Here is a 12487-nt window from a genome sequence, read left to right on the forward strand (position 1 = left end):
ATTGATGACAATGACGTACTTGGAGTTATTCCTTTGTTGTAGTAATATTATGGGAATATATTTATTTGAAGATACTCACACACCATCTCAGCTCAGTGACCAACAACTAGTTGCAATGAGGATTCAGAGACAATTGAAATGAAGGCACATATGGCGTGTTGTACAATTCACTGGGAAGAAATTAACATTGTAAGTGGTTTAGGCTTCTATTAACATTGTGTCCATCTCTGTAAAGAAAAAAAAAAAAGTGGTGGTTGGTGTCTATATAAGCTATTGGCTTCTGCATTTTGCATTAAAAGTAATACCTTGTCACAAAAGTTGTTTTTCTTTGCAATATTTTTTATTGAATTCACAATGATGTCAAACATGAGTTATTATTATTGTAAATACATAATGCATAAGTATCAGCACCTTGTAGTATTTAACATTCATTTAATACTACCATGATGATAAAAATAAAAGCTACACGTGCACCAATGCTAACTGCAGCTTTGGTATAAAGCTCCTTAGCCCTCAAATTCAACCTTGGCAATTTAACTCATCTCTTTTAGTTATTATGACCAAAAGTTTAGTGATATAGAGATATGGAGTAATAAGAATTTGTCCTGCTCTCAGGACAAATGTCTGCTATGTTGACAATCTTTACAATTAAAGATTCATTAAGTAACATTTTTTATATTATCATCTTGATCACTCAGAGCAAAACAGCTGTGATAAGCGAGTGTACCAGTTACTGGCCCTGCAACATTAACCTTCTGATCATCAGACTTTGTGAGGGTTGTGTTACTGTGCTTTAGTGTCGTTCTGCCCTCTAGTGGTCAAAAGTTACTTAATGCAGCTTTTGAAGAAAGAATATGATAAAGTATAACACAACTTGTTGAGACATAGTCTCAATGTACCACGGTATTTGATTGAATCCTATTAAAATGTCTGAACATACAGTAACTGATGCGGTAACGTACTTCATGATATACTATATTGCTGTCTTACTAAATGATTTAAGATTTGGACCGGTATCCTGCATCAGCTAATCTGCTTTATTAAGTATCTAATTCATAGTTTGTCTGATGAACCTCTAAAATCGATAACCACAAAAACAGCAACGTCATTATTTTTATATTTATTTATGTTGAGACTAATCTGACGTGAGTTCCACGATAGAGAATTGGTGCAAATAATGGACTCAATAACCTCTAAAAAGGCCATTTGTATTGTACAGTTTTTTTCATAATTACACAAAAGCAACACGGGTGAATGCATCGACTGGACGATTCCGGTTTTGTCTTAAACAACCAACACATCACTTCTCCAAGAAGTAGGCGAGGTTGCTTTTAGCGCGGCGGGCTTTCTCTATGCTATCGAAGGTTGGAGTCCCAAGAGGCAAGTCCAGACGGTCGTGTTCAGATGCCATGATACTCTCAGCCTCCCCTAAGTAATAGAAAAACGTGTTGTAATGTGGGAAATGGATGTGTGTGAACATTTTTGTCCTACACATACAGTAGTTGCTTTTTCTCTTCTCAAATAAGGCAGTTGAACTACTAATGTGTCAGCTAATTAACGTTAAATATGGGGTTTCTGCCTCTCTAAGTGAGCACTAATGGCACAGAACAAATGGAGGTTTGAAGATGAGGTTTGATATATTTGCATTAAAGTTGGTTTTAGTATACTGTATGTACATATGTAGAAGTTGTTGATACCAAAAAAAGATATGATGCAAAAAAAACAAAAAAAAAATCACAGAAAATAAATAAAAGAAAAACAATCTGCTAATCAGAGAAAGTAATACTGCTACATAATTACACTTACATTTAACTTTTGTAATGAAGGCATTTTTGTTTGATAAACTTTTTGTGATAATTGTGGATAACAGTGAAACAACTGTCATACATTTTGAAGCAAAATTGGCTGAAATCCACCGGATCTTGAAAAGAAACTAAAAGAAAGTTGCCTTTAGTGTTGAGTTTGCTGTTCGCAGTAGTTTGTTTTAAGCTGCTGTCTTTGAAACATGAGTCCAAGTCTGTTGCTCAGAATCAGGATGATAATAATGACGATGACTGTGTAGTCTTACCTCTCATACGATAAATAAGTGTCCCATAGGCACTGTCCATCTGGTAGGCAAATATGAAGCCAAGAGGAACGATGGGAGCCAACAGGACCGGTTTCTTTCTTTTAACAGCGCTGAAGAAAAGTATAGAGAGGAAAGTTTTAATATTTATTCCACTGTCAAAATGTATTAAAAAGATAAATAAAAGCACTCAGAGAGCGCACACCTCCATTTACGCTACACAGTTCTATCTTAATAACAGAAAGTGTAATCTGTGATTTGGATCAAAATGCACAGAGTAACACATAGAAGGTTTATGCAATACCTAAATCATGGAAGTAAGAGAGTCAGACTCATGACTAACGAGTTGTAGCCATTTACATGTGTCACCTATAGGTGGCATGTGAAAACTGTTACTGCTAAAGGGCTACGTAGTTAAACTTGATGTGACTACTGTATCTAACACTTGCACAGCGTCATACATAGAGCTGCAGCAGTAAAGGCCACTGGACTACAGAGTGCGATTAATTTATTACTGAAGCTGTGAAGACTCAGTTCAGTGAGGATCACACTTTACAGCTGTCATATACAGGCCAATACTGGTTTTTCTCTCACTGTGTATTGTTGCTTGGTGTTGTGTCTTAGAAATACAATAGGTCACCGTGAGTGAATCTTATCTTAAAACAAAATACCTGAGGTGAGGTTACAAAACTTACCCTACAGTAAGTCCCACTGTGGCCACTGCAAAGAAAGTGCCAAAGTAGTTGAGAAACTCTCTGGACCAGGCAATCTGCATAGCCATCTGTCTCTCCCTCATCTGGTTCTGCATCAGGATCTGACGCTCCATCTACAGACACAGACACAGATGAGATGGGACACAGAAGATGTCATCAGGCATACGAGACCTTTAAAACCAAACATGGACACTGCCTTGCGCTTTTCAATGTACAACTTTATAACATGAAATACTTAATGATCCAAAAAAAAAAAAAAAAGGATTTGATTAAACAAACAAATTACATTAAATTACCAAATACTAATTGGCATTTCTTGGCCTAAATGCCATTGATTTGTTTATGGTAATTTAGAAACAGTATGTTCATTACATAGTTTGTCCACCAGAAAGAACTGACAAGTTTATTTTTCAACTGTAAAATGTCCCACTTAGTACATATCCAGATCGCATTTCTTTAATAACCAAATTTAAGGGGAATGTGTTTATTTAAGTCACGTGTTTCTGTAGAAAAAAAAAAGAAAAAAAAAGGAATATTGGCCCATACATCATTATCGCTTCATTTAAACATTAAAATGTCAATATTTGTGGTTTGTGTTGGCATAGGGGGGACATGTTAAACATACAAGACTGAAGTCTGGAGGAGTTGTTACATATCAAATAAAAAAAAATCTAAGTAACACTAAACAAGTGAAATATTCTGAACATAAAATCTGCTCAGGTTATGCAATTAAAATGGCAACCAGAGATATAAAAGGTATCATTGAGGGTGGATATTAAAGCAGTGAGACAGACAGGTAGGGGGACAAAGAAAGGGTCAAAAGAATGAGAGACAGCCAGTTTCAGAGACGCTGTATCCACGCCAAAGAACTTCAGTCAGATGAGTCTTTTGTTTGCTGTTTCCTGTTTGAAACACACTCACATGTACATGCACATAAATGTGCGCGTCCTGCATAACGGCTGCGACTGAGTGACATTCTCGTTTAAAAAGCTTTTATCTACAAACAAGTGAATGTGTCAAAGATGAGCCTTTGTTCCCTCTGGACAGGAAAGTGACACTAACTCACTGATGATGCAAAGGTTAAAAAAAAAACTAAAAAAAAAACTAAAAAAAAAAAAAAAAAGGACACAGCTCCGTTCAAGTGACTCAATGACGTAAAATACAACATGTTGGAGAAAGAGCATTTTGATTTCTGACTTTCAGCCCATAGTCCCAATCAGTTCTGCACATCTGAGTTGATGACAGAACAATACGTGGCACTGAATCTAAACTGAGCCTTTTAAACAGAGATTAATGGAGGTCTGCATGTAAAGGAAACAGAACGGTTAACATATAAGACAAAGAAGTTTTTGCAAATGAATACATTTTAAAAAACACCACAAAAATTGCACAAACGAAGATTAAACATGCACTGAAGTGCACAATGAAAAAATTAATGTTCAGTTTTGGCTGCTGCTGAAATTCGAGCTTCTCTGCATCCTTCCAAGATACAAGGAAAAAGCCCTGTGTGGTGAACTGAACTCCCTGAAGACAGTCACACGTCCATTTTACACCTCAGTTTTTATACATTTCTATACTTTTGTGCGTTGTGAAACTTGCCAACGTTTGGAATCCACTCCTGTAACCAAACTTACTACAACTTCTTCAATCCCTAGGAAGGAGGAAGCTGCAAACTTTTTAAAGCCACAGACGTGAGTGTTTCTTGTTCAAGAGATGGACTCTGAGTGGAGTAATGTTTCTGTAATCAACAGTGTTTGTTCTCTAACTGTTGAGCTGAATTAGTGAACTCAAGGATGCCTCATTAAATTTAGACAAAACTGAAACAGAAATCGAATACAGCAGGCGTTGTTAATGAGTCAAGAATTTAATTATGTTTTGATCTGACATATTACCAATCTATTCCCAGAGCCATTATGATCCTCAGGAGTGGGAATAATGTAAAAAAGTGTTTTTGGTAACATAGTTAAAGAGACGTCACCTCTTGTGGAGTAATTTCTTCTCTCATCTGAGGCAGAAAACAGGAAGTAGACTAGAGTACTGGATTTAATAAATGATCTGGAAACTACCTAATTCCTGTCACTGATATTATTTAATCCCTTTGAGTCACCTTTGTGTAAGTTTCTTTTAAAGAAAGTAGAATATTCCAATGGACATGGTTGGGATGAACGCTCTAACCAGCCAAACACATTAGATGTCTTTGTTAATTGGTTTTTCTGTTGGACGAGGAGTTAGAGGTTAATTGATCAAGATGGACGATTTTAGTGCAAAAATTTTTGAAAGATGTTATGATTATACTGTAAAATGACCAAATCACCCAGTGCTCACAAACTAGCATGAATGTTTTCCAAACATACAAAATTTCCCCAAAAAACGCATTTATCAGTTGAGTGATGGCTGCATTTTTGCTGCTTTCCAAAAATCACCCGAATACACCTTACACAAAAGACTTCACAGGGGAACCAGATTTACCACACAAAGGTTACACACCCTGACTTTGGAGAAAAATATAAGAATGCATGCCTTCCATGCCTGTATGTATTACGTATGTCAAGACAGTTTCAAGTCACTGCAAACTGACGTTCATGTGCTGAAACAAATGGCTGCCTTGGAAGTCGTAAAAGTTACTCATTAGTCCAAAAAACTTCAATTTGAGCATGAGCCGAAATGACAGTGAAGATTATATTATTCTCCAATCATTATCTCTGCCCGCGGAAGCTCTCCACCATCTGGAGGATCTCAAGGCCCTCTCTGTTGGACCCCACCTATGCTCCCCTTGTATTAAAGCATCAAAGAGCCATTCCTCATATACTGCTCCATCTGCTACGTCACCACACTCATACTTAACCTACGGGAAGAAACTCCTCCAAACCACAAACACACACAGCCACTAAATCCACTTCCAACCTTGGAGATGTTGGCAAAGCAAGCCAAAAAAAGGTTTGCTTTGCCAGACATTTTGTACATAACGCTGTAACGCTGAGTTTTTTGTATCAGTACTGAAATGATATATACTATAAACATGTTTCCCTATAAGAACACCGTATAAATAAAAGAGTCTAAAATTGGCAAAATTTTGATTGAGTTGAACTTCATCAGGAACTATCTGATAAAAGTTTAAGCAAACAGGAATATGAATTGAACTGTCAGCTTTTAGTACTTCAGTTTTAGACAATTGATGTTACAGACACATTTCAGTTGGTACCAAAAACATATTGAGGTTCAACACTCAGCCATATAACAATGACCCTAAACATGCTGTCTACATTTTAAGACAAAACTCAAGAGGTACGTTTTCAATGGCCTTTGGCTGCTCTCAGTGGTCTTAGTATTTTAGTATCTTATATTTATTTTAAATTGATCTTAAAACTTTTATTCTGTTTTACATTTTTGCACATATTTTGATATTGCCTTGTATTTTTCTTATTACCATTTATTGTTATTATTCGCGCCTTTTCTATTATTTGTGCCCTTACTACTCATGTGACTTTACTTTTACTGTTGTTGTGCCTTTAACTAAAATTTGCACAGCACTTTGATCAACTCCGGGTTATTTTATACGTGCTATATAAATAAACTTTATTTGATCTGATTTATGTCAAAAAATACCTCAGGGAATGAATGGTGAATTATCTGGTATTTCTGTTTTTTACCATGTTTTTATATTCATGTTTTCATGGTCTGTTTCCATTTGGTGACTATGAGGTTTTGTATGACAAACTGAGTTATTTACCAAGATGATATGGCAACATCGTGCTACCTTTACCTATGTGTACTTTAAAAGTAGACAACATCATGTCTCTTGGTGAAATTACAAGGTGTGACTAATAGATTTGGTGTCGAGTTTGGACAAGATGAATACACAATGACTGTGAGACAGTGACTGGGAAAAGCAGTGAAGAAAAAGCGAAAGAAGGAAATGAGCCGCAATGCGTGCACTCCAAAGGTGACAAAGTGAGTGGAGAGCTGAAACGTAAGCGGGAAATTCACTGACATTTTCTAAAAGCTGGAAGCATTCACAGAGCGGGACGATACTTGGAAAACTGATACACACAAATCATTACGGTCTACATACTGAAAGCAGAAAAAGATGTACACCTAACAGAGACAGAGACAGAGACAGAGACAGAGACAGAGACAGAGACAGAGAGAGAGATGGCCAGACTGTTATTTGTCTAAGTCTTAAATGACCTTAATATTTTTTTCCAACAATTTAAATACATAATAATTTAAGTACTTTTGCATAATCTGTAAATGTTTTGAATTACTAATACAGATAATACTGGATATAAAACATTTCGAAGTAGAAGCAACAAAAATCCTTATCATCTGTAATCATCAGTAACGTCATTTCTGATAAAATGTGGAGGTTCTTCAGGGTACCATTTTTTTCCCCTGACCAAACAAAATTTTGACTATTTGTTCTCATGTCCTCTCTGGAAGATACTGAGAAAGTTATTCATGCCTTTGCCTTTTCTTCCTTTGAGCATAACTAGGCTTTAACTAGGATTAGTCTATCGTGAGCTTATGTTTTATCCACTATACACTAGTTCCCAGTGCCTTTCAGAATTGATTTTGAAATTGTTATTAATTACCTACAAGACACTATGTGGTAGAAACCCTAATGTTGACTTGCTGTGGTGTTCCAGGGTTTTAACAATCATCTGACCAGTTGCTTTTACCTTTCCTCCCAACCAAACATAAAACTACAGGAAATATTTGCAAATATCAGAATAGCTTTATCTCTAGAGGTGAAAGGTGCATACAAATTCCCCTTTTAACATGGCCTTTCCATCTTTTCAACCACTTTTATTGTATCATCCTACTCATTTATTGTGTCATTTTTTTCCTTTCATTGTTTTACCTAACCCATGTTTGTTTTTTTTAGTTTGTTTTTTTAGCTTTGTTTAGATGAGTTAATTTGAGAAAATGGCTAAACAAACAAAGCTTTTTACTATTTTGTGATCTGGTGTTTGGTGCATTAGTTGTAGAAAGTGTTCATAGTGGCAAAAAAATCAATGAAATGAAAATAGTCAAAAACCTTTTGGGGAGGTCTTCGCTGACATGCTTTACACTCAAACCAACTCAAGTTAAGTGACTGTGATTAAAAAGCACAACCCTATTATTATTATCAACCAAGACACGTTTTTTTAAAATATAAAGTGAACAAAAACATAATTTACGTCATTTCAGCGCTGCCATTTATCCTCAAGACATGCGTCATACAAGCAGACCCATATCCAGTGAATTTTAAAATGATGTTTAAGATGGACCCATGATTCAAACACAATGCCCAATGACTTTGACTAAAGGGTCCACAAGGCAAGAGTGTGGCATGCATCAATTAGCTATAACTTATGTGACTTGAAAACACTGGCAAGCCATCATCTTTGACATCTTAATGCAAGGGGAGGCAACAGTGATGCTTCATAGATATTGTGAAATTACTGGGGTCAGCCTTACTCTTAAATTTGGTGATGTCAAAAAACGATGTGAATGTTGAAAATGAAAAATAGCAGAAAAACTATTTTATGCTACAGGCATTAACATAACATTTGGCCATTAATGACAGTGAAGATTTTTATTTTTTAATGTAAGTCATCCACATATGTTTTGTTCAGCCAAGATTTTAAAGGTTACATGTATTAATTAAAATTAAAATGGAAGTTATCAGTATATTTTAATTCATACTGAATATTGTAAAATGAGAAATGTCTCATTAATTTTTACTAAAAAATAATTCTGTGTGAATAATAAATATGAAACTATCTGTACTAAGTTAGGCCGATGAAACAATGTGGACCCACTACAGCAATGCTTAAACATGTACAAAATATTCACTTGAGCTGTGAGTCACTGTCACGACCCAAATGAAGGCGCTCCAAAACTCAATTGCCAAACATTTACCATCACTGAATAATATTAGTCACGCTCTACCACATTTACAGCTGCAAGATTATCAGAAAATTACGGGGCAGATAACACAACAAACCTCCTGGGTGTAAGTCAGATAATGTCATTGGTGTTATGACAGTCACACATCCCACCTGCTGCTCGGCAGCTTGCAGGCATGAATAAATCACAACAAACTGGCCCCAAAAAGGAGAAAAAAAAACAACCCACAATTCTTCATTTAAAAGAAAAAACAAAAAAATAATGAGTGCAATAAAACCTGTGGTCTCTATAAATGGAAATCCTGAGATTCAATCTGAAACTTTTATTCCCAGTTTTGACATTGTGAGATTCAGGAGAGAAAGAAAGAAAGCCAGGTTGAAAGGACAGATGGAAAAGGTCATACCAACCTGATGGCCAGATGGATGTCAGGAGTCCATACCAGACCAGACCACATGGTCCAGACTGCTAAAACTCTGAACCATGTGAGCTGGGTTCACTGGTACAACTGTCAGACTACTCTGGAATATTACATAGCCCCACGTATGCTGTCTGGCAATTTGATTAAACAGATATTATTTTAGGAATATGCATCATGTAAGTACAGTATCAACTGAAACAGTAATGTTAAATCTTAAAGCTAGATTTTATTTGTTTATTTATTTTTTGTAGCTCAAGGAGAAGCCTTCAAGCATAAGTGCTGCAGCCATGTTCAATGTTCCACCTGGCACAGGTGCCACAAGGTTACAGGTGCACTGACAGGGACATCTTCTCGTTTTAGACCTTCACTCACCTGCAGCCGTGAATTGTGGAGCATGAATTCTTGCTGTTTTTTTAAGTTTGCATCCATAGATTTAGACAGTAGAAACCCCATGGTGGCGTTGTTACTGCTGACCTGAAGATACAATTACTTAAAATTATGCTGCAGGCACAACATGAAGCAACAAGAGGAAACATACCAAACTTATGGGCACATATATCAATGTATAGAGGTACGACTAGTTAACCAACCTTAACATTTCCTTTGGTTCAGGATGTAATGGCAATGCCAGTGTATCTAGTCAGTCTGTATCTGTGCCCCATTTCAATGCTTCTGATAGTCTAATAACTACATGCAAATACTGTCTAACATGCACAGTTTGCTACGTATTGCTAGTACATGGGCAAGTTAGACAGTATTACTAGGCACTAGCAATACGTAGCACACGTATTCACACATGGTTCTGTGCTTTTGGCTAACAATACGTGCTAATATTTCTAAATAAAATAACTTCTCATGCGCCACCTGATATGAAGCTTCGGCTTTAGCCTTGACTGGTAGCTCGGCTGACTAAAAATGAAAGCTTTTACATACCTAATATACTTTGAAGTTGCAAAGCTAAATAATGTAATGGTACTGGTCACAAAAGCAGGAGTAACGAGGACTCAAGGGCATGTCTCTGTCAAAACAAACTACTCGCAACCGCCACACAAACAGCTAACTTCCTTTCTAACCGTTGTCAGTTTTGATTGGCCACCAGCAGCAATAAATATACACAGTTTTTCCGGTCAGACTTTCAAAATAAAACCCGAAAACAAACCATAGCAATCCTACACAAGAGGGGTTCTTTCCAAATGTCAAAACTAATGTTATAGGGACCTTATAGTGATTGCCTACCACTAAAATAAGTAATTGTAAACCCATTTTAAAGCAAAGGAGTATCATGGTTATTTTTCTTCAGGGGCCAATCACATTGACGATGCAGAGGAGGTCACTAAATTATGAAAAAGGCTTCTGCTCCCATTAAGTGGAAAAACTGGGGTTGAGAAATACACAGTGGTTGTGTTAAATGTGTATACTGTTACTCACACACTACGCTGGTTGCAGTTAGCTGAGAAATGGTTCCCTCTGTTGGTCATTGTGGGTATTGTATAGGTCTCAGTGAATAATTGAGTGTTTTGCAGTCGCTTGCTTGTTTGCATCCTGACTTAAATGTGATTAGGTCTAAAATTAGAAGGACCAACCAGATCTTTGAATTATGCTGAATTCAAACTCTGGATCCCAATCAACCCCCAGGTTGTGGACAGTTTTAACCAAGGGGTGAGCAGTAAAAAAAAAAAATCATTAACCACAATAAAGGCAACCTCACAGTTGAACAGCTTCCCTGCAGTTTACACCTTAACTCTAACCAAGGGTCACAACAGTGTATAAGGAATTTAAGGAACACTGATAACCTGAAAAAAAGGTTGAAAAAAGTACTCGGTTTTCTCTGTGTGAACTTAGGTTTATCTGCTAATCTAACTGACTTGTAATGCTATAGGCTGAATGCTAACTCTTTCAAGTGACACCATATCTTATGAAGTTATTATAACTACTTTCAGTTACTTTAATGTAACCTAAGTTAGTTTAAGATGAATAATGTTTTTTAATCTAAAATATTACTTTGCAAAGTAACTTCAAATATACTCAGAAGTGTAATGGAGTGAAAAGTGGAGTATTTATTTAACATGTAGCAGTGAATAAAGTTTATCATATTTATATCTAGTATAGATAATAGACGGATGGATAGCAATACTACAATAACTACAATAATAATGGGACGGTTAGCATCCCAATCTGCCTTTAGTTTAGTTCTGACTTGATCAGTGAAAGCGAAAATGCATTAGAATAATGTGATATCTTCATGCTTTAGTGAACCATGTCAAGCCAAGCTATCTTTTTTCAGCAATGCACTACAACAGTGTTGGGGACTCCTGACCAACTTTCACCTTCCTGAACAGATAACACCTGACTTTCCAGCTCCTTTAAGTTCACTATCAACCTTAATATAAATGAGTAATGGTACAAATACTCCTTCAACATGCATATGCAAGCCAGAACATCATAGTATTCAGTATTTGTGTAAACTGAGAACACATGTCCTATATCTTCATGTCTTTTTCCATTTTTTAACATAATAATTGATTTAGGAGAGAAATTCATATTTTTATGAAATGTCATGAAAAGTATGATATCTCACAGTGAGTCTTTCTGTCAGGTTCTTTTACATCCTGAGTACACCCCTGTGGTAGTATACTGTATATAAGCCTACTGAATGTTTTAGCACTCTCAAAGCACCATAGACCTTAACTAATGTTGGATTTAACTGGGAAAAAAATGTGTTTAAACATGATCTGTCTCTCAAACCTTTTCTGTTATGACAGGTATTTTATCTGCTGCTTACCTTTGAGTGATATGGATAGTAATCTCCATAATATTTTCAAATTTTCCATGGGGTTTCCAAAAGATGCAGTGGAAACTAACCATTCCCTTGAAGGAACAACAACAACAACAACAATGAGATCAGACATGTGCTGCTATCATATCCCTGTATTACAAAATAAAACATAAAAAATACATAAAGTCGTGTCTGAACAAGTACAAAATGTGGGAGCCAGTAAGTGAAGTGTTGGAAAGCCCACAAAGGTTTCATGCAGTCATACTTTAGATGGGAAAGTGCAGTCTCTGCAACACATAGCTGGTGGAATTATTGGATACATATCTGACCCCTTGAATATGGGAATTCCACCTGGCTGGTAACTTGATGATAGCGACTACATGTAAAACCTCTTTCTGATATGTTGTGTCAGAATTTCTTCCATTCAAATATCCGGCTTTCCCAAATGATGGGCGTTGATTTGTTGTGTGAATATGAATATCCGTCTTGTGTGTTGTTGTTGTTTTGATTGTTACTGTCTTTGAAGCCCATTTACATATCAAATACTGACTGAAAATTCTTTTTCTTCTTTCTCTATAGTAAGTTCTGTTACTATACCTTGGCATACCGTGTAAGACAAACAT

The 12487-nt window shown here is 36.2% G+C and overlaps 1 protein-coding gene across 3 annotated transcripts; it reads right to left on the reverse strand.

The window, feature by feature from the left end:
- Positions 1–9: 9 nt before the first annotated feature.
- plgrkt (plasminogen receptor, C-terminal lysine transmembrane protein) lies at positions 10–10176 on the reverse strand. Of its 3 annotated transcripts, none has more exons than XM_040158267.1 (5): positions 9953–10176; positions 9461–9562; positions 2761–2891; positions 2069–2178; positions 10–1428 (listed from the first exon to the last, which is right to left on the reverse strand). In XM_040158267.1, the coding sequence occupies exons 2-5, from the start codon at positions 9539–9541 to the stop codon at positions 1301–1303; spliced, it is 450 nt and encodes a 149-aa protein (XP_040014201.1). In that variant the 5' UTR covers positions 9542–9562; positions 9953–10176; the 3' UTR covers positions 10–1300. The 3 variants fall into 3 exon arrangements, with proteins under 3 accessions (XP_040014201.1, XP_040014200.1, XP_040014199.1); XM_040158266.1 differs by having other exon boundaries at positions 11–1428; positions 9679–10176; XM_040158265.1 differs by having other exon boundaries at positions 13–1428; positions 10022–10176.
- Between the last annotated feature and the right edge of the window lie 2311 nt (positions 10177–12487).

Source organism: Xiphias gladius, chromosome 20 (genome assembly GCF_016859285.1).
Source record: "Xiphias gladius isolate SHS-SW01 ecotype Sanya breed wild chromosome 20, ASM1685928v1, whole genome shotgun sequence".
NCBI classification, from domain to species: Eukaryota; Metazoa; Chordata; class Actinopteri; order Istiophoriformes; family Xiphiidae; genus Xiphias; species Xiphias gladius.

What these genes read in the sequence shown, in the direction of transcription:
- plgrkt (XM_040158267.1), bottom strand. Translation starts at nt 9,541, where the DNA reads ATGGGGTTTCTACTGTCTAAATCTATGGATGCAAACTTAAAAAAACAG. An exon ending in TCCACAATTCACGGCTGCAG is followed by an intron (nt 2,892 to 9,460) that starts GTGAGTGAAGGT and finishes CTGTGTCTGTAG; the next exon opens with ATGGAGCGTCAGATCCTGAT. An exon ending in ACTTATTTATCGTATGAGAG is followed by an intron (nt 1,429 to 2,068) that starts GTAAGACTACAC and finishes TCTATTACTTAG; the next exon opens with GGGAGGCTGAGAGTATCATG.